This window comes from Lepisosteus platostomus, chromosome 4 (assembly GCF_059453375.1).
Source record: "Lepisosteus platostomus isolate fLepPlt1 chromosome 4, fLepPlt1.hap1, whole genome shotgun sequence".
Taxonomy (NCBI): Eukaryota; Metazoa; Chordata; class Actinopteri; order Semionotiformes; family Lepisosteidae; genus Lepisosteus; species Lepisosteus platostomus.
Genome location: NC_142614.1, coordinates 71,226,813 through 71,249,255, shown reverse-complemented (window position 1 = coordinate 71,249,255; position 22,443 = coordinate 71,226,813). Strand labels below are relative to the sequence as shown.

Here is a 22,443-nt window from a genome sequence, read left to right as displayed (position 1 = left end):
AGTGACACCGTCACATTTTGCATATATTGTTCTGGAGTGAGTTTTCAGAGCAATGTTGTTGGTTTGTATGCTTCCTTAAGGTTCTGTCTTTTTTCTGTGAAGCGTACTGTAATATGACTATATAGGAAAAAGAGCATTCAGGTAGGATTTTTCAGGAAAGGTGTCCTTCTGATGTGTGATGTTGTTTTCCTTATTTGGACTCCATCACCGCCCTGCAAAGAATAACAATGAATTCCCACCCAGAGGTGCTCTTTACAGAGCATGTGGGGGTGAAAGTCCTGTGAAGTTCAGAAAGAATTAATCAACATCTGGAAAGAATTCAAAGCTGGTCTTAAGTGACCACAGTTCTAAAACTCGCCAATAAAACAACTCGGGACCATTCTGAATAAGTATACATACGAAAGGTGTTTATTAAAGCATTACAGCAACGTATTTTGTGCAAACCCATCTGTAGAGAATGAACCCCTGCTATTTCCCACCTGGGCCTTTCTTATATACATCCAGAAGCTGTGATGCATTTTTCTCTAACAGGAAAGGAGAACACTTAAACCATCTGTCAATGAGTCATATATAGTGTAGCATGTGAACTGTTTCAATGCCTGATCTGATGGTCACAGGGATTAGAAAAGACTTTGGGGAAACAAGGTAGTGTTGTGGTGGTGACAAGCAATGCTATCTAGACGAAATGACAGCAATATGCTCAATATGCTGGGTTTATGAGTCACTTAATGAACTGCAGAGAAATGCTTCTGTGTAAGGCAAATGACTCAGGTACTACACCACAGGGTCAAATTCCCCAGTCCAGAGAGTAGTACGATATTAAAAGTGTTACTGTACCTGCTCTCACTAATTTACATTAAAGTGCAAATGTCAGATTGTTACTTATTCCAGCATATATTCATAGTAATTCAGTTGGTCTTCCAGGACTTCAAAAGAACACGGCAATTCAATTTCAGCTCTATAAGTTTATCACTAAAACACAAAAAAAATCAGGACACCTGTGCATTTAAAACAACACATTAGCAGGCAGAAAGGGGAAAAAATTCTAAAGTAGTTTAGCAGCATTGTAATTTTGGCCATGCTGAGATGAAAGTCCATACCTGAAATGCCTTTGCCTGGCACGTGTTTGTGTAACATGTTTAGCAACTTTTGCTTCTAAAAACACATCAGCCATGCATGATTTCATAGAAGACTTAATATGCCTTCAAAACTAAAGTGTGGATCCTTTACAAAGGTTTTGGTCTACAGCAAAATGAAGAAAGCTGTCAACTTGACTCAATACAAATACAAAGATTTTCATTAACAGCTGTGTTCTATATGAATTAACAGAGGTAAAATAAGACCTTAAAGATAAATTGCTTGTGTACCATGCTATTTCTGTGGGCCCTGGCTATACCAACAGACAACTAATTAGTGTTTCCAGATTTACAGTCACTGTGTTGTCTCAGGTACAAGGCTTTACCTGCACAGCATCTGCAATATGACTAACATCCTATCAAAAATATCTTTTAATGCACATAAAATTTCCAAAAATAGGTTTTAAGCACTTAATTTTGAAGAGCTTTATATAATTTTCCTATTCTTACATTTTTTATACAATGACAAATCAGCATTAAGATATTGAGGAGTGTGAATAGACTGTGCTCACACAGCATTTTACGCACCAAGAAAAACATTAGAATAATACAATAATAATTAGCAATATCCTCTACCTGAAAAATGATCAGTACTTATAAACTTTTCTAATTACGTGAAGGTGACTAACTTGAAGGTACTTGAACCAACCACGTCTCATTATCTTTGTTTTCAATTATAATAAAACCCGTCGCACTTCAGATACAGCATTGAGATTTAGGGCTGCATTTTTAGGCATTAAATGGCTTTGCAGTATTTTCTTTATTTTTTTCACATTCTCAGATATAAAACCTGGTTTAACTACCTGGATTTGCTGTAATATACTCAATGCATGTACCTGTAATGTACCTGGGTTTGCTGTAATGTACTCAATGACAATGTAAAATGTACAGTAAGCCAACAGGTTTAATTTTTCATATTTTTTTCCAGTATGATTTACTTTAGCATTTAAAAGTGCTGCTATTTCTGCTTTTTTAAAGATCCTATATTTCTAAGCCGCACAAGAGACCACAGCTGAAGCAGCCCTCGCTGTCAGGGCAAGGCCTGTGTGTGGACTCCGGTGCTCTCCCTAATGATAGAGGGCAGGCGGCATTTTGTTTGAGTGGAATGTCATGGCCAACCTCTTACTGTAAGAGGGGGTGAGTAACTGGCCTCCTGGTACAAAAGCCCCCAATGCCATGTGGAAACTGTCCTATCCCTGAATGTCAGGTGCACCAAAAGCTGACCAAGTTACGCTGGTATTGTTCCCCCTTCAGGATATTATCATCACTCTAGGACACAGTCCACAACGTGTGTGGAAAGGCACAGAACTAACAGCATTCATGAGCAGGGTATGCGAGTGCTTATTGTGCTGGTGTCAGTGGAGCGACAACGTTTTTAGAGGCAGGCTGTAGCCAAAACAACAGGCAACAGAGCACATCAGCAATACTCAATCATACTTCTGAAAGGAGCCAGCAGAACACTGCTAACCCTGCACCCACTGTGTGGAATAGTAATGAGTCACTCGTCAGAACTCGAAACCCATCCCTCAGGGTGTTCGCGTGCAAAGGCTCTGAATGGTACGAGTGGAATCCAGAACAATGGGTCTCAAATAAAACTGGCAGTGAAATGTATGAAATTCAGCAGAAGGTTACTCAGAGGATCCCATTAAACAACCAGTACTTGATAGCTTTAAGAACAGTGCGGTGCCCCCCTTTTCCATCTACTTGTTCTGATCTGAACGATCCCAGGTGTCCAAAGCACTTCCGAGCCCGTCACCGAGCCCCAACCTGTGGCGCTGCAATGCTTTGGCGCGTCTGTGGTCCGAACTGGCCCGGGCTCAGCCGAGGCTCTCTGCGATGAAGAAGAAGAACTCCATGTCCATAGGCTGGCGGGGCACGCTAGTGCTGCCGCCGTGTATGACGGGGATCAGGGCGCTGTCCAGCTCGTTCATGTAGCGCTGCGGGAGGAGCCGCCCTCCAGCTCCGGCCTGGTACTCCACCTGACGAAACACGGGAGCACAGCAGCCCACGGTCAGCACACTGGACTCCCCTCCGCACCAGCGGGAGAACACTCCAGCCTGGTGAACCCTACGGCACACACCCTACACAGATCACATTCAAATTAGCTTCCAAGGTTGTGCCACTCCTGGATTTTCAGGATGTGTGAACATCATACAACACCTGTGTTAGCAGAACCACACACTCTAGGTTTGAGTTTTTTCCTGCACCCACATATATTTCCTCTGTTACAGTACATAAAACATGTTTACAGTATTTAGCAGTCACTGATTAAACCGTATCACCTCCACCGAGTTTCCGGTGCAAGAATACGTTGGCAGCATTGCGTCTGAAAACAGACGAATAACTAGATGGAAAAAGTGTCCCGTTTCTCCTTAAACCTACATGCATTTCAATCAGCTGGGTGCCCAGACAGACACGCATACAGGACAGAAGCAACGCTTGCACGGAAGCTGCTGTCGGCAGTGACGGAAGAAGAAAGAGCCCAGCCCTCACCACGTCGGCGTCTGTGGAAACGCGCAGGCCCAGGTGGTTGATGCCGCTGTCCTTCAGTGTTTTGAGGTGAGGGCAGAGGGCAGCGCAGCCGGCTGTGGCGATCTCGCGGGGGAACTGACTGTGAGCGGCCAGGACAGCAGACAGAGAGCAATCCTGCTCCTTCAGGAGGTAAAATACCTGAAACACAGACACAGGGCAGAGCTGCCACTTCCACCAGCTAGGACATCTGTCAGAACAGGTTCTCAATTACTCACTGACCTTTAAGCACAGAAATAAAACAAAAAAGGTAAACAGCTTTGGCAAAGGAAGGTCACTCTAATCCCTAGTTTAACCTGAAAGAAAGATTCAAAAACATCTTCTCCTTGTACTGCCATGTACCTCTAGAAAGCATACAGTGCTTTATTGTGCTAGATTCTTCCTTAAGTTTGCCAAATGTGCACAGAGCAGTAAAATGTTCATACCTTAAACCCTAAAAAGGAAAACTGCAATTGCAGGATTGCAATTTCCCTCACGGGATCAATAAAGTATCTATCTATCTAAAACACTTTCTTAAAAAAAAAAGAAAGGAAACGAGGCTAAAACACTACCCTACTCTGTGAGACAGGACCAAGCACACAGTAATGCAAGTAGAAAATCTGCAGCACAATCTGCGGCATACCTCAGTGCACTTAACAAATTTCCCGTCAGTCTCAAACTCTGCCTCCTGTTGCATTTTAACATTAGGCACGCCTTCCAGAGACTTCCCATCCACAGGGCTCGTGACTCTGGTGAACAACAGTGCACATGCTGTTAATATAAGGCACGTGAAAGGAGGGGGACAAGTGTTTAACAGTTATGAGAACTCCAACAGTAGTGTCGATTTTTATTTATGGGCAATTAATTCTTTGCCAACAATGACTACAGTTTAATTGCTCAAACATGACACAAAACCATGACTATTCTCAGGCTCATTTAGGTGTCCAAACAAAACCTTGTCTTCGGAATTTGCTCTACTAACGTTGCCAGAAAGGTGGAGGGTCAGGGTCTCAGTGGCAGATACAGACTGGTGCATGACTCTTACCCATGAGTCACGAGCGCCGGCCTGTCCACCCAGCAGATGTTCACATTTTCCCTCGCATCCCCAGAATCCAGCTTCCCGCAGGGGATCTGGAAGTCTCTCTTCTCCCTGAGTGCTTGCCGGAGGGCTTCCATGGTGTCAGGCGTGATCTGTACCATTAATCCGTCTTTTCCAAATTGAACAAAAATGGAAAATTAAAAAATAAAAAAAATGCTGCTAGGCATTAAGACCTTTAATTGACCAATTATGTTTATAATAAACGGCACTTAAATATGATCTGACTGCATTAAACGTTGCTATATTGTACACGTAACCAGTCTTACACTGAGATACAATAAATCATTCCAATAGGAAATATTAACTATCCTGAAGGGTCAAGGACGAAATCGGGCCTGAACACCTTAACCTTTAAATTAGGTTTCTGAATCTAATGTAAGAGTGAAATAAAAGGCCTCCCTCTCAATTCTCATTGTAACACTGTGTACCACATACAAAGCAGACTACACAGCCAGTTTCAATGAAGATCTTTCAGGAGCTGAAAATAACAGTTTTTATTTGAAGTTGGCACAAGCTAGTGGAGCTTAAGAAGAACTATTTTTTCTACCATTACCTGTATAGTGGATGTTAAGAACTCTCTTAGTGGGGCTTAAAAAGAACTATTCTTCTCTCCTGTTACTTGCATAGTGGATCTTAAGAACAACTTGTTTTTTTCTCCTATCGCTTGCACAATATTACCTTCAACCATGCTGGATTTGGCAAGAAACCCAGAAGAAGCCTTCAGAGCTCCATTGAACACCACAAAGCTCGCTCCTGTGACTGAAAAATAAAGGACTGCTTTACACCAGCTGATATGTACCTTGTGATTTAGAATCTGCACACAGATGCAGACATTCATTGTACGGAATGTCACTTAACAGACTTTAATAATACTCAGTGGAATTGATGTACAGATACAATGTACAGAAAATCTCAAACAGAAATAAATCTTTGTATTTACTGAAAGAAATGAACCAGTGAATTTCACTGTTTCAACTCAAGGGTTTCAATACTTTTGTCTGCAACTGTAAATGTCTGAGTTCATCTCGAAGAAGGCAGGGTATGTAAAGCAATTTTCTCTTGAGACTGCTAACATTTCACTGAAATATCAGTGTTGATACTGACATTTGTGTGGCCTTTTTTTGCCTCAATACAATGTGGTCATGCATGGATTGCTAAAACCTTCAGATCTTTGCTATTGAATTTTCAGACGGGTGTAAAAAAAACAAAGCTTCACAGCTAACCTTTTCTGGGCTTTCCCATCATGCTACTTGCTTGCGTCTGATAGTTCCCCTCTTCGTTCTGCACACAAACCAAGTGAGAATCCGCTGTCGTGCTGAAACTTGCTCCCACGCTGATCACATGCTCATTGGAAGCGCTCACAACTTTCAACATCTGTGAAGACAGAAAATATCCATACTGCGCATCAGGAAGAGCCCTGTCCCACTGGATTCAGTTGTAGCACTCGGCAGGTTAAGTCACTTTCAGATGATGGATGGAAAGGTAATAATTACAGTGTAAGACTGCAGGTTTCTCATTGCTTATACACATTTCTTTGAGACGCCACCTTTAAAATAGTTGATGATGATGATTATTTTTATTTTATGATTATTATTAACCGCTATGCCAAATTATTAAAGAGGAACTGTGCACTCAGCATCACTGCTTAGGCAGAGTACAGGGCAGTTTAAAACAATTAAAGGAAACAATACTTCTATACAGAAACAAGTAATAGGTTTATTCCACGCTGAAAAGAGAAGAAAGAAAACACATCGTTTCGGCTGTGGAGCCTTCTTCAGGTGTGAGCAAACAGGTGTCTTCCATCACACCTGAAGAAGGCTCCATGGCCGAAACGATGTGTTTTCTTTCTTCTCTTTTCAGCATGGAATAAACCTATTACTTGTTCCTTTGCAGACTACGCATGCTGACGCAGCTACCCACCTGAAATACTTCTATACTGTTGTTTTGTTGAAATTTGAGAGCACAACACCAGAATATTCTAAAAGAATACTTTTACTTGAAATGGAATCGGAAATGGCCATACTACCTCTTTTCCTCTTGATCACTAACTCAAAGACATTTACAACCCCAGCCACGCAGTCAAATGCCCGTTAGATACCAATTAGTAAAATTAAAATGACTAATTAGTATAAAATAAGTATGGAATGGTTTTACCCTCCAGTACACCAAAAGTTAAGATTGCTTTTGGCATGAATTCAAAGAGATGGATTAACCATCAGCTGAGATACAAGAAACAGAAGACAGTCACATGTTTATTGTAGCTGAGAAAAGTGGAAAAAAAATTAATCATGAACTAAAAATGAAGGATTATCGTGAGAAAGTGCAGCCTTACCTCACTGAACTTCTCCCTGGGTATTTCAATGTAGCTATTTCCCATTTCCATGTGGATCAGCAAGCCTTCTACTACAGGCAGGCTGTACTGGTAATTTCGCAGGTCCTGCCAGAGAAGAAAAAAAAAAACACATGTAAGGCCAAATCCCAAGGAAGCAGGGTCAAAATAGAAAACATACCAGCTACAGCATGCCAGCTTCTTTGTGAAATTTCCAAGAGTACCTGTCTCAACATGAAAATACCCAATTTAAGAAATCAATATGTGAGAGGTTGTGAGGCAACAGGCTTTAGTAACTCCATTTATGGTTAGTATTTTGGCATTCTTCCTGTTGTTCCTGGTTTCCACTTCCCTATAAGCACTGTTCTTGGGAATTGGAACACTGATGGAAAAAAAAGGCTTACTCAACCCATTGTTTATACTATCACTGATGTTACTACTTTGTCCCGTCATGAAAGACACCCGATAGATCCCAATTCAGCTTCTCCCCAGTACAAAGGTACCCAATGAAAATATGGGACATCCAATATGTAGTAGTACTAATTCCAAAAACAAGGATTATATGTATAAAATAAAACACTGCTTTTGACTTCTAATAGTATATAATATAGAGGCTAATTCTGAACAGCAGAAAGTAGACATGTGTTGACTGCATCCTTATTCAGACGTGAAGGATATAAAGCACAAGGAACACAACACGGAGCGGGTTAGAATGGGCACTGCAGCTGAGAAAGAGGACATATTTTGAGAAGTGTTGCCAAAGCAATAACAACACACATCGTGCCACTAAAGCAGACTTTGAAATTTGACAAATTCAGACATCCAGACAAATGGAAATCTAGGACTGCACATTTCAAAATCCTGTCACACCTGAAGATGTGAACAAGGCTCAACATCCAAAAAGAGAATCCCCATTATAAAACTTGTCGCGTACTATATTCTTCTTCCCAGCCGTAAAGCCCACAGTCTGATCTGAAGCTCAAGAGAGACACTGCTCATTTACAAAATGCCCTTTAGCCAGTTTTGTACAATTTTTGTACAGCCAGGCAGACAGCCCCTGAACAGACTTCTCATTGCCGAACTGAGCTGAACTCTGAAGTGACCAAGTTTCACAATTAACAGCACACTTCAGCATCAACTTGAGACGAAGAAAATTCCTGCACATTTCCTAGCTCTAACATTACTCCAACACTCAAATATTGAACAGAAAGATTCTCATGACAATGCAAGGCTTTTGGAAATTAGGGAAAAGAATCTGAAACTCTAGCCTTGCATTACAGCCCTCCTTATGTTCTATACTCATCGGAACAGGAAGGGTAAAGAGATAATACCAAGTAGTTACTAATGTCAACCTTACTTTTCACACTGTGTGAATGTGTGCCCTTGTACTGAGGATAGGTATCATTTGTGGACCCTACAAAGCTGACTTATTAAAAACCAGAGGATACAGAGGACTGTGTTCTCTTTAGTTCACCTCTGCTGTACTTTTTTCAGCTGTCTCAGCAGCTACGTAAGATTGAATGCAAGATATACTTACTGCAAGTAAGTTCATTATGGTATGCCCCGTCTCTCTGAACAAAGACTTTCGGAATCTCAGACTTATCAAAGTGCAGGGATAGACTGTAAGATACAAAGACAAAAAGTTATTCAAGCATTTCTAGAATGATTAGTAACATTGGAAAGGTTCATGCATGGTAGGATTGGGTTGATAATAATGGGCATATTTCCTGATAGAATGGGGAGGATGTGCTGGCTATGTTCTAGTACAGAACATATGGTGTACAGAAGATGAAGAGGGGAAGAGGTAGCATTATGTAACAAAAACAATATTCAGGCTTAGGTACTAAACCTAGAGGAAACGAGAAACCCACGATGGACCAGACTTGCAAAAAAATCACTCTGTATTTATAGTGTTGGGGGAATGCCACAAACCACCAAAAGCAGATGCAAATTATAATTCAATACTGTATAATTAAGATTTTTCTTTCCAATGGCAGTTGGGAGTGAAGAACGGAAGGCCACAGTTTAAACAGATTCTGCTTGGAGCACAAAACAGATTAATCCCCAAGAGTGAGGAAATAAAAAGCTAAAAAACAGTTTATGAAATGATTAAAAATCAGCAGGACCCAAGTGAAGAAAATGAACACAATAAATTGTAAGCACAGGCAAAAAAAAAAAAAGGAGATTAACGAGAAAGGGAACGCAAAGGACAGAGCAAATGTATTCAGGACAACAAAGGCAAATTTCTAGACACCGAAAGGGATGACTGAAGTACTTAAATAAGCATTTCATTTCGGATATTCACCAAAGAAATCAACAACATACCTAACAGAGTTCTGCATTCAGTAATAGTATTAGAATAGGAGAGACCAAAATATTCCAGGTAATAGAAGAACTCAAGATTAACAAATCTCCAGTGTCCAATTATATCTACCAATTGTACTAAAAAAAGAAAAGATAATATGCCACTGATTTTGTTCTTCTAACAAGACAGGGATAGTACCATAGACTGGAGAATTGCTCATGTAGCTCCCATCTATAAAAATAGACAATACCGATCCAAGTAATTAGAAATCAATAAGTCCGACTTCTAATATATGTGAGGATATGGAAACAATTATCAGAAGTAAACTAGAGAATTTTCAGCCTCGAAAAAAGATCCTGGAGAATAATCAATACAGGTCTTGGTGACCTGTATTGACCATATACAATTTCTTGCATTAGGAATTTGTCTTTTCACATACCCCAGCTTGCTCTCTATGAGAGACACAGACAGGGAGAGAAGCTGAGGGTCAGAGCACAGGGTCCGCCATTGTACAGCGCCCCTGGAGCAGCTGGGGTTAAGGGCCTTGCTCAGGAGCCCAACGGAGTAGGATTCCTCTGCCGGCTGCGGGATACAAACCGACAACCTTCCAGCCACAGACGCAGATCCTGAGCCACAGAGCCACTGCTCCACCTGAGCGGTGAGCTCTTTGAACAGGCAACAACAATAACAGATACTGTACATACAGAGCATACAATTAGGTATATTTATAGCATATTTTGATCAAGTTCCACATAGAAGGTTAATTTTCAAATAGCAGCCAGGAGGCATTCAAGGAAATCTGTAATTGATTTGAGAACTGGAGTCCAAAGAGCAGAGAAAACGGATTAAGGCAGAATGCTCAAAACTGCGAACGGTTCTGGCTGTTTTTGGCTCACCTTTGTACTCAGCCCCCAGTCGCAGCAGTAGGCGCAAGGGGAATACTTTGGCCCAGGGCACCTCTAGCTTCTGGATGAGCACCCCAAACAAGAAAGGGCTGGAGGGCAGTGGGAGACCCTCCAGAGGCTGGAAGCTGGGTGAAATGAAGAGGAATCCTCCATGGTCTTTACTGCCCAGGAAATTCTCCGTGAATGTTACGTTGCCCAGGTTCTCCACAAATGTTCCTGAAGGATGAGATGAAGATGGGAAAATCGATCTGAAATTTCATTTTACAATACTTTGCCCTTTGTCAACATTATGAATTAAAGACAAGCGTTATGTCCAACAAGAACAGGTACAAGTAGTTAATTTTTAAGAATAAGTAATAGTTAAAAAAAAACTTGAATTAAGACAAAAACATTCAAAACGCATGTGGAGAATGAACAGGACTAGGAAGGGTCATCTTGACAAACCACATAGGTTCCCAGAGCATGGCATGGTGTTTTTTAAGCTACATGTTAGGAATTACTGTATTCGGACTAAATTAACTTCTGGTATGTACTGTACAAAACTTGACATCAATGTTCATGAATTTCACACCTGCCATTCTACAATCTCCTTACATAAATGCTCTTGGTTAATGCTGCCATTTTATTTGAGCAAGTTACAAATCAACAGAGGTTACAAAGAAAAATAAGTGAAAACAGGCATCATGAACCTTTATTGTTTCAGTTTTACAAGTCTGAAATGACAAGCTATACTGTTCCTTTAAAATCCCTCTGTCCACAGGGACATAACTCACATCAGGGGTGACAAATAAGATTTCAGTGTCACTGGTCCAACATGCAGAAATTAAATATTCAAAACAGAAGGCAATTACATTCCGACACTGGCAGTGTGAAGGAGTCGATTTAGCCTGACACCCAATGATAATCCTTTACCATTAATCCACCCCCTCACTGGCACTTCAATGATCCTTTACCTTTCTGGGCATCCTGGTACATGGTGATGTAGAGCCTGAAGATGTCTTTGGGCAGAGTGTTCTCATCTGGGAGGCACTGCAGCAAGATGACTATCTCCGACTGGCCTACGCCCTGAAGACCATTGGAGCTGAAACACCAGCACTTTCGACCACCATCTGCAGCATAGGGCACACAACAAAAGGGGAAAACAAATAAGGAACGAGGATGCACCATGTTGTTTCTTCAAAATACCAGAAAGAAGAAGAACCCACAGTGGTTGGCGGTGGGATGCATGTATTCACTACTCTCTGACCCCTCTCAAAACTGCATTTGCAGCTGGAGTTGGATATCTCTTCTCAAGAGAAGCAACCTACAATGAAAAGGTTTAACTTGACTGACAGATTTAGGTCACCTTTTCGACGCAGACCCAGGATCAGAAACTGCAGGACCAGAGCTGCCTAACATATACGTGAACACACAGAAGAAATGGCAATCCATCCATTTCCAGGCTGCTTTAAGCTCATGTCTGTTTTAATTATGATGGTAATGAAACAGGCACCTAACCTTTGCAAAACGTTTTTAAAGACAGGACATTATCTTACATTAGGATATTCAAACACTGTAATTTTAAACATGTCAGTTAGAAATACAAAACTTCAATGTTAAGAAATACATACTTGACGATATGCATAGTGTTATACTGTTAATCAAAGACCTAAATTTAAATATAATCCTCACTTGACGATAGCAATGGATGGAAATTGCGGTTTTAATAGGTGCACCAGGTGTTGTCCAGTGAAATCATCCTTATGTTAGTTCCAACAAACTGCCCCCGCCATCGTGAACACCGAGACTTTTAAAGTCGTTAACCACTTCACAGATAAACTGTTCAGAACAAACCAGCAGTAGAGCCTGTTCAGGTACCTCACACGTTTCCAGTTGTGGCTGGCTTCCTGCTTTTAACCTTAACGTCAAATTCGTGTTAGGGTCACACACAATGTCACATTTACTTAATGTATATGGCTGCTGGCTACCATAACGGCCAGTAATTGCATTACAACAGACTACACCTTTTGCACCCGCAGCCTCTGTCAAATCTGTTTTTCTGTCTCTTTTAAATGGGCACAGAATTGATTTAGTTGAAATCACTTAACACACTTAAGAGAGAAAGATTAATTGCTTGAAAGCAAAATAAACAGTATTATTAAATCTAGCACTTAAGATTTTGACAGGTTTGTGGCTATTTTCATTATTAACCAACATAACATTGTAAGGATGGAAATATGTAAAACGGTGGTACACGTTCCGTCACCTCATTCTGTCATGCCACTTTCCTCATTTCGGTTTGTCGTTTTTTTACAAATTTCCAAATCGCCATGTGCCAAAACTTCGACCGGACGATTGCAATCTAGACATCTGTTAAATTTAGATAGTTGTAAGTAGGAATGTGGCCAAACAACCGAAATGTGAGGCGGCCAAGGGCCAGCCCAAATCAGTAAACCATCGACTTCTGAGGGCTTCCTAACCTCAAACCAAAAATCTCCCCCAGCAACTGGCCAGCTCGTTTTCCTAAATATGACAGGAAAGGTATTCCAAATCGTCTTTATTGAAAGTGCTTCACTTAACAAGATGCAGGAAAGGCAAGAACATTAACTGCATCCCTATGATGAGGACGATATTTGTACTAATGCATTCACTGACAAGGGAACATGGGTAATCTATCAGTGTGATACATGAGGTGCAAGCAGCAATGAAGAAAAGTCTAGAAACACCTTGCCATGTTATCTTTGACACAGTCCTACTTTATGAACTGGTGTCAGAGCATAACCCTAGAAAATGATGTTCTTACAAAAGAATTGAGAAATTCATGTGAGAATGAATAATTTATTCTTTCAAAAGGGCTTGGCAGGCTGTGGGTTAGCGAACATCATGCTGGGCACATTTACAGATTAACTATGAGGGTCTCGGACCAAAGGAAAGGCAAGCGTTACGTACAGGAGACTGCTTTGACATTGACCAGAAGGTTTGCGTTCAGAACAAAGGTCAGAGGTCGTGGTCCTCCTTCCTCCAGTAGCAGCAGGATCTGGCCGGGAGAGGGAAGTTCCTCCACTAATGGGTCTGCATTTACAAAACAAACAGTCTTTTCACCACAAACCCCTCTGGCGTACACAGCACCAGGAAAAACGTCAAGGCACAAAGCTAACTGAAACATAATGAAAAACCTAAAAACCTAGAAGGTTCCAAAAAAGTTTCAGCTAGGAATAGATCCTTATTATTATTTCATCTCCAGCCTCTATTTCTATTCCAGTGTTGTATAAAACACAAATACGAAATAGACCTCTTTGATCGCTGAGCTTGTAGCATAGTAAACAAGCATGCAATTCTTACAACTAAGGATTGAAACATAACGTGTTTTTGCATCGATAGCTTAGGAAGAGTTAGAACCAAATGCTGGACACTAAATGAATGCTGTAAGTGAAGAGCTGATGTACTGAAGGTCGCACAGGTCTTACTCTATTGCACATGCATTCGAGAGTCTGTTCTCCGCAAGCCCTGTCTGCAGCCTCACCTCCTCCCTGCTCTCCTGTGGCTATTAGCAGGGGAGGCAGGCCCTCCTCATCATCCGGGAGCAGGCTGTCCGCCTTGGTCACACAGCTCCCCACGGCACAGAGCAGGCTGTAATCCCAGGGCCCACTGACAAGGGTCCTGCTGTCTCCTGGGCCATCAGGAGTCCCACTAAGAGGACTCCCTGCATCACTAGGGGCCTGCTCTGGCCCGGTTGCTCCGGCTTCCGCATCATCACCCAGCAATGCAGCAGCAGGTCCTTCCTGTTCACTCTTCACCTGGGACTGGGAAAGGAGACACTTCATTACACGCCACAACGGAGCAAACATGCAAATGTGTAAATAGGATTGAAAAGATCTGAGGCTTCATGCAAAGCTTCTTTCAAGAAGGCCCTTGATAATTAAACCAGAACTGGAGAAGTAAGAAGATTAACAAAGGCGATTTTGTTCTACTACCTCTGTCATTTTATTATGACCAGTACAGCATGGACAACGGCCTAGCAGAGAAGACGTTTATTCAGTATCCCCTGCATTCCGTTTAGCATTCTATCACACCTCTAACATCAAAAGTGCTGCTGGTTTTACCAAATTTGTATTCTGAAAAGCTTAAATTCTATGTATACATAGCACACTTTTATACAAAGGGTTGTGATCATCTAGAATAAGTACCAATGTCATGTTATTGAAGCCCATGCCCTGGCTTCTTTAAAGCAACAACTGGTTGAGATCTTTGGATTCTGTAACTAAGAACCAAATGAACGAGTCAGGGCGAATACCCCCCTTTCTGACAGTGGCTCCCCACCGTACAAATGTACAAATTCCTCGACCCTGCTTACAGGATGGACTGTTCATGACCTGGAAATTGAATTTCCATAAGATTTAATAAAAATAGGAGGTCACATTAAGGATATTTAGAGTAGCCTAGAGCCCCTTATCCTTGAAAAGGCACTATGGAAGTTGTAAAACCATTTAAATCAATGCCAGAGTCAGAAAGTGTGCAGAAATTAGCATGCATTTTAAATAGTAACAAATCACTATGTTGGCTGATATGCAAATACCTGATGCGCCACAGTACAAAGCAGCTCTGCGGTTCACCCGTTTTATGTGAACATGCTCATACATGCAAATGTTGGTAAGTAGCGGAGCGCCTGTATAGTGTCAAGTAAAACACTCTCACTTTAAAAGGCTCATTTATTTATACACAAAGCAAAGGCGAAGAACACACTATGAACACAGCAGTGCAAGCAAAAACCCCGAAGTGCTAATTTTCCTACAGAAGAGCCACATGCAGAACGGGGGAGTAGTGTCTTACCACTGGGGGTTCTGGTGTTGAAGGGCTGGGGTCCTGGGAGGATCTCTTACTTCCAGCAGAGAGCTTAGTTGTGTCCGCAACTTCTCCATTTGGCAAAATACCATCGGCAAACCACACTCGCTTCTGTTCCCTGGGAAATCCTGCAGTAGGATCAAAAGAAGAGATTAAAGGGGACAAACCATCAAAAATCTACTCTTTCAGAGAGGACTGTTTGCGATTATCTTCTGTGCTGGATCTGTTTTCTTAGTTTTGTAATTTTCTTCCATCATCATAATTCCTTACACTTATATAGCACTGTTCAAGACACTCCACTCCAAGGACTTTACAGGTACTGGGGACTCTCCTCAACCAGCAGCAATGTGCAGCCCCACACCAGAAAATGCAAAGGCAGACAAAGTGCACTAGTTCGCTCACCACACATCAGCTATCGATGAGGAGAAAAACAGAGCACTGAAGCAAATTCCTAGAGATGGGGATTATTAGGAGGCCATGAATGATAAAGACGGGGAGGAAATTTGGCCAGGGCACTGGGGTAACACTCCTACTCTTTTCAAAAAACACCCTGTGATTATCAATGATGGAGAGTCATTTTGAAATGCGGGATTTACATCTCATCTGAAGGACAGTGCCTTTTGTACGGTATAGTGATCTCATCACTATATTGAGTCATTAGAGCCCACACAGACCGCAGGGCGAGGGTTCCCTACTGGTCCCACAAACACAAGATATTTGTTATATATGAAATGTGTTTTTCCATATATAGCAAAGCACTTTGAGGTGGTTTCTTTTAAAGGCTTACAGAGTGCAAAATAGAAAGTGGGTCTGCTAAGCTCATTCTGTATGGGATTGGGGGAGGGGTGGACAAGTGATGTGATCCATATTGATCCGATTTCAAATTGGCTAGGTATTATCTAGAAAGAATAACCATTATTAAATTGGATGTGTCATCCAGACTGCTAGGTAATGAATGATCGAAAAAATGTAAGGACTGAAAAGGAAAAGGCAGGCAATATCTTGGAATTCATAAGATCTCTCTCTCATAGCTTCCTTTCCATTTTATGCAACTGCTGCTGGTTTGAGGCACATGGCCCCTTCTGGACTAACAGAGAGGCAGAAGAGCAGACTGCAAGGTTACCTTCGCTTCCTGGGTGCTTGAGCACGGAGACGGGCACCATGACAGTAGGCGGAGGGGAGTTGAGGGTCCCAGCGGCACGAGCCTGCTGCAGGGGTGGGATGGTGGAGCAGTACTCCGAGGGCACATTAGGGTTGGGGCTGGGGCCCGTGGGGCTCATCATCCTCTCGAAGGCCTGAGCTATAGGGGAGGAGGTCATCATCAGGAGGGAGTGCAGGCCTGGAGCCCAGAACAGCTGCCTAGCCCAGGGAAAGAGGGAGCGTGGCTCTCTTCCCTCTTCGCACACCACGCACAGTCACATGCGCCATGCTGGCAGCTCAGTTCTTTTTTCTGTTACCTATTGTTCACTTCCTTTTCTGCGTGGCCGATTGCCGACAGAGCTGCAACGTGATTATTTTGTTGCTGCAGTGTGCGGCACCAGAGAGCTTTAACTCTAGTTACAAATGTATGCACAGTGCTGGATCAAATAAAAACAATCTGTTACTCTCACAAGCTACCACCACGAGCTATTTTCGTTTTTCCGCCATCTTGCCATACAATTTGTTTTCCGAAAAGAGCCATTAAAACCTTCTATCACTGCGGTGCCTTCTGCCTTCTTCTGACCGGACAGGAGCAGAGACAGACTGCTTGGTTTGGCTGTGTCTGGTGGGTACAAGTCTCTCATAGACAAATTAACTGGCTAAAAGAACAGGGGCTCACTATACTTTAGTTCACTATACTCCAGTTCCCTGTGCTCAAACTCAAGCTCAAGCTACAACACCACAATCAGAATGGATTCTATTGTAAGGTGCGATGGATAAAGGCATCAACTAAATGAATACTATCAATACTGACATTGTTACACTCAGGCCACCAAACCAGGAAAATTAAATCGGCAATTCAGAACGAGTTCGGCAACACTAAGCAATAGGATGGGTCTCAGCTGGAAAAAGAAACCAGCCCAACGGCTGAAACGGGAAAGCCGCCTGACCACAGTGTGCTCAGCAACTGATCTCGACATCAAAGGCTGAAAAACCTCTGGAAAAACATGCGGGAACAAACAGCCTTTTCATAACTAGCCAACATCCCAGTTAACGCACTCACATCACAGTTTACCTTCAAGTCCAGTGAGCAGAACTAATTTGTGTCCTTCAAAGCCTTCTTTACTAGTGAGGCAGACAAAACTCTTAATGTTGTGCCGATACAACTGTGCCGTTTCTGCCCCGGCTGGCGGTTATATTAAGACAGCTCCAGTTTTTGAGGGACATGAGCTTCCTGTGTAATGGCTCCGATGCATCTCTGATTGTGGTCTGCTGCTGTTCCTGAGCAGAAGCTAGTGCAATCCTTGAGCGCACACTGTGTCTGAATCACCGCCTGAGGCCGACATAAGAGACAACTTCTCTTGTTCTTTTCCGTTTTTGAATCAAGACACTGTTTTCAGAGCTTCCAGCCATTAAGTAGCTTGTCACACTGCCAGCATGCACGCAGAAAATGCTTTCACAATCACATGATCAGATTAAATGCCAGGTAAAAACCACATGGTACACAGATATTTAATAAAGACAAAAGCTGTTTGTTCAGGAGGCTGTATACAAACAAGGAACAAGCAGTATAAATATGGAGAGAATCATAATATTGTATTTTAAAATTTAAGCAAAATACAGCCTTTAAAATACTACACCTTCTAAAATGATTACAATGAGATAATATCAATTGTTTTACATTTACACTGACACAAACTATACATTACACTACAGACTAACAAAAAGACACCCCAAAACTGTCTGAAAAGCAAGATGATTGCTGCTGCAATTTTCCACATGACACAAAGCTTCAAAGCAAATGTAAGTAGGAGAAAGGCAGCACACAGTGTAAAGGACGAAGAATAATTTTGTACTCTTCTAAGTACAGTACGAAGAGTTTACTGAGAAGTGCAGTTACCCTTATCTAGAAAGCTAAGTAAAATGTTAAAATTTTAGAGCTTTGCCAGCATTCTGGATTACTGTCTGACGATTTATACAATATTGTATAAACCATCACATTAACGATATCATGTCAAAGTTGTAAATGCATGCAACAAGCACAACACATTTGGTTTAAACCCTAGGTACACTGATACACCTGTCTTCGACAGCAATCCTACAGCAATTCTTACTGATCAAAGTGGAAGGCCTATTGGTCTTTTGGTGAGGTTTTAGGGTACTTGACCTCTTCTTGGGCTTTAAACAGCACCTTTATAAAAATTAGTACCCATGGGCAGCATGAGGGTGTGGCGGTTTAACGCTGTGGTTTCACATCTTTTGGCTCCTGGTTTCATCTTGGAATGCCTCCTGCTAGGAGTCTGCAAGTTCTCCCTCGATCTGTTCAGGTTTTGCTAGGTGTTGCAGATTCATCCCCATTCCAAAGACATGCCGACAAGTTTGGGATCTCTAAACTGCCCCCAAGTTTCTCAGCTCTAACAGATGTACTATAACAAATACTAGAATACATTCCAATATTATAGCCCAGAAAACATCCTAATACAAAAAGCAATTTTCACCTTTCTGGATAACAACTACCTGTTGTTGAAAAAACCTGTTGTTGTTTTTTGCACACTGCCTGTTGTCTCCATCTTTCTTTTGCTACACAATTGCATTATTGTTGTTGTTTTTTCTCTTTGTACTACTTAGCTAGCTAAATAGCATTTCGTTATACCATATACCATGTATATGAGTGTAATGACAATAAACTTGAACTTGAACTACTTGACAGCAAGGGCAAGCAGAATAAATGCACAGCCTCTCTCCAACTCATTCCTGTTCTTCTCCTCCTGCCAAAACAGATCTCAACAACCACACCACCAGTTCAGGCATCTCTACTGACACCTCATCCACAAATACATGCTGTTCCCATGATATAACAGAAGATTAAACAGGACAAGTGTGCAAATTTATTTTGCTTATGCATGTCCATTTTACTACTGGGTATTCCATGAGAATCCGATTTTAAATTAAAAAAACAAACTCTTTTACTACGCTAATCTAAGACTGAACCTGAGCTGCATTAACTGATAAATATCAGGCTACAATATTTAGAAATAATGCTCATTTGGCCTCAAAGATAAACCTTTCAAACACACAAATGTCCATAAACAGAATATTAGCATTTACACACACAGCACCCTCCAGTTTTCATGTTACTAGTCTTTGCTTTCGACTGATCTAAACCAAGGCCACAATTACACCAAAGATTTCAGACTCCCCATTATTTTTTCTCCGATGTTTATACACAAGCTGCAGGCATTATTTTTGTTTTAAACCAATATCCCTCTTGAACTGCATCATGTTGTTGGCTCCGGCTTTAGCCAGAAAAACCCTTCAGTGCTTTCTCACAGCAAACTAATTGCCAATCCATCTTTCATGTGAAAAATGTTCAGTTTCATTAAGTATTTCTATGTCTTTAACGACACACCTCACACTCTTCAAAACTAACACCACTTGCTTTACAACTAATGCCAGCAGCCATATCACCCTGCAACTCACACTGGCAGCCCACTGAAGCTCAGCAGGTGTGAGCCTGGTCAGCACCTGGACAGGAGACCTCCTGGGAAAGACTCAGGCTGCTGCTGGTGAGGTGTTAGTGGGGCCAGCAGGGGGCGCTCACCCTGCTCTCTGTGTGGGTCCTAATGCTCCAGTATAGTGACGGGGACACTATACTCTAAAATGGTGCCGTCGTTCGGATGAGACGTAAAAGCGAGGTCCTGACTCTGTGGGCATTAAAAATCCCAGGGTGTTTCTCGAAAAGAGTAGGGGTGTAACCCCGGCATCCTGGCCAAATTTCCCATTGGCCCTTACCAAACACTGGCCAGGCAGGTTACCTAACCCTCAGTTGCAGACCTTCTATCATACAACTGGATTAGCTCCTAAAATCAATTAACTACTAACAACTAAATAAGCTAGATGCCGCAAATGGCTTCCTCTCGTTTGAAACCGTATGTTTCCATTTTAAATGCATGTATCCATATTGAAAGCAAAGCACCAAGATACATTCCCCACTGATAGCTGGTGTGTGGGGAGCGTTCTGGCGCACTATGGCTGCCGTCGCATCATCCAGGTGGGGCTGCACACTGGTGGTGGTGGAGGGGATCCCCATTACCTGTAAAGAGCTCTGAGTGAAGTGTCCAGAAAAGCGCTATATAAGTGTAAGCAATTATTATTATTATTATTATTATTATAGCTCTCCAGCTTCAGGCTGCCAATGATTAAGGTGAAGTCATATCCTGGCACTTCAGCATTCACAGGAATTTCATCACCGAAGTTCAAAAACCAGAAAAAAAAACATTTTCTGTGTGATGTTTCCAAAAGCAGAACACCTTAGTAAAATATTCATTGCTTCTTATACATTTTGAATAGACCCAAATGCTGTCGTTATGTAATTTGCCATCGAGGGTTTTTGCTCACTCCCAAGACCTCGGTGTGGGATGCCTGCTCAGTTTAATTGGCATTCAAATACCCTCTACGTTTTGGGGGGCTCCGGTGTCCCTGTCCAGGGGAAGGTAGAGGTGCTTCAGGGATGGGCCCTGGCTTGCTGCACCAGCACAGGTGACTTCCCAATACCGGATGAAAGGATGGTTTGCATTTTCTTCTAAGTGGTCATTTACAAAAATGTGTATTTTATTTTCACTCTTAGACATACGGTAACTATCAAAAGTTATTTTTCTGTTTTATAATGAATTTAGGAATTATACTATACTATAGAATTTTGTTTTCACTTAAGACATTGTAGGGGCGGTTTGTGTCGATCCATGGCAAAACATCCCAACATTCTGATTCTATATTGTAGAAATATATATATATAAAATGGGACAGCCACTGTGATAAGCCATGGCTGGAACTTGAGTGATAAAAAATGCTGAATTTGTTTAAATGCAAAAACATGGCTTTTTACGTCAGATGTACAGAATGTACAGGCTTTCACTTACTGCAGCTTTTGCACTAGTTTCCAAAACCCAGTTTTGAAAGCACATTTTCTTTTTGCCATGACATGCGTGATATCAAGAATTAAGCTGGATAATTCTAACAAAAGGTCCACCCGCCATTATTGTTATGTAAGAACAATCCTTCATCAGGCTAATTTCACGAATCACTACGAAACAAATACGAATGCAGGAACGCAGCAGTAGGCAACATGCACTATACATGCACTATACAGAAGAGCACAACACAGCTCCAGGCTGTAACATGGACATGGTTCATTCATCATGACAAATTACCTGAACTATAATAATGCAATCAGCAGAGGTTTACAGGAGTTAAGCTACAGTAGCTGCCTAAGAAACCGTAAGAGTACCTTTAACTTAACAATGAACTAATTCTGTTTGTTACTTAACAATTCATTAAGTAATCATAAGAACATAATTCAAAGAGGGAGTCCCTTAGGCCACGTTGAAAACATTCCACTCCTTCAATTGTTTTTAAATTTTAGGGTCTATTATTTTTATAACAAAAATGTTCTGGGTTACTTCCCCTTCTCCGAATTTACCTTGGGGTAACTTTTACCATGGAACCTGAGACAATGCTGAGAGTTCAGAGTGAAATCACTTACAAAGAAAAGCCGCCTCATCTGCACTTGATAAAAGAGGGCAATCCCACCCTGAGGGTAATTTCTGACCCAGCAGCAGGCCGAGGGGCCTGGGGCAGCAGAGGAGTGATTAATGAAAAGGAAAACTGGTGCAAGCCTGGAGAGTCCACAGAGACCTCCTCCATCCACAGGCTTGGATTCGAGGCGCTCAGAGACGTCTTCCTGGCAGCTAGGAAAAGAAGCCTAACAAGCTATTTCTGGTAAGGCATCCATTTAATTAAAGACTAATGACCCAGGAGAATCACACGAGAACACTAAAACTAAAGCGAGCTGGGACATGCAGGATCCGATACTGCTTGTGAAGTAAGTAAAAATGTTCATTCAATGTTCAATCTCATGAATGGAGTTTTAAATATTACTTTTTGTATTTTTATTTTATGGCAAAGGACTTAAATAGTTCAATGGATTAAATATCACCCGTTAATTCCCAAACTGAACAGGACAGTTCCGTCTTTAACAGACTTTAGCACACTGGGGGCATTCACAGCTGGCTTAGGCACCCATCGGCACATGGACACAAGCATCCCTTAACAGCAGATACTTACAAAAACATTACAATCAGGAAAATCAGGCACTTCTCTACAACAGAAATGTGGGAAGATTAATATGGCATTATAAAAAA

General features: G+C 41.7%; 1 protein-coding gene across 6 annotated transcripts in view; it reads right to left on the bottom strand.

Moving 5' to 3' along the window:
• Positions 1-386: 386 nt before the first annotated feature.
• Positions 387-22,443, bottom strand: part of zfyve16 (zinc finger, FYVE domain containing 16) — a 96,783-nt gene continuing 74,726 nt past the window's right edge. For 5 of the 6 annotated variants that reach the window (XM_088630599.1, XM_088630600.1, XM_088630598.1 and 2 more), the window contains 14 exons: positions 16,227-16,403; positions 15,092-15,231; positions 13,785-14,064; positions 13,211-13,333; positions 11,236-11,391; positions 10,274-10,498; positions 8,610-8,692; positions 7,076-7,180; positions 5,967-6,117; positions 5,422-5,502; positions 4,690-4,852; positions 4,288-4,393; positions 3,630-3,806; positions 387-3,115 (listed from right to left, as the gene is read on the bottom strand). In XM_088630599.1, the coding sequence (XP_088486725.1) occupies positions 2,954-3,115; positions 3,630-3,806; positions 4,288-4,393; positions 4,690-4,852; positions 5,422-5,502; positions 5,967-6,117; positions 7,076-7,180; positions 8,610-8,692; positions 10,274-10,498; positions 11,236-11,391; positions 13,211-13,333; positions 13,785-14,064; positions 15,092-15,231; positions 16,227-16,403 (2,129 nt within the window). In that variant the 3' untranslated portion in view covers positions 387-2,953. Of the gene's footprint in view, positions 3,116-3,629; positions 3,807-4,287; positions 4,394-4,689; positions 4,853-5,421; positions 5,503-5,966; positions 6,118-7,075; positions 7,181-8,609; positions 8,693-10,273; positions 10,499-11,235; positions 11,392-13,210; positions 13,334-13,784; positions 14,065-15,091; positions 15,232-16,226; positions 16,404-22,443 lie in introns of those variants that run through there. The other variant, XM_088630602.1, reaches the window with a different exon arrangement.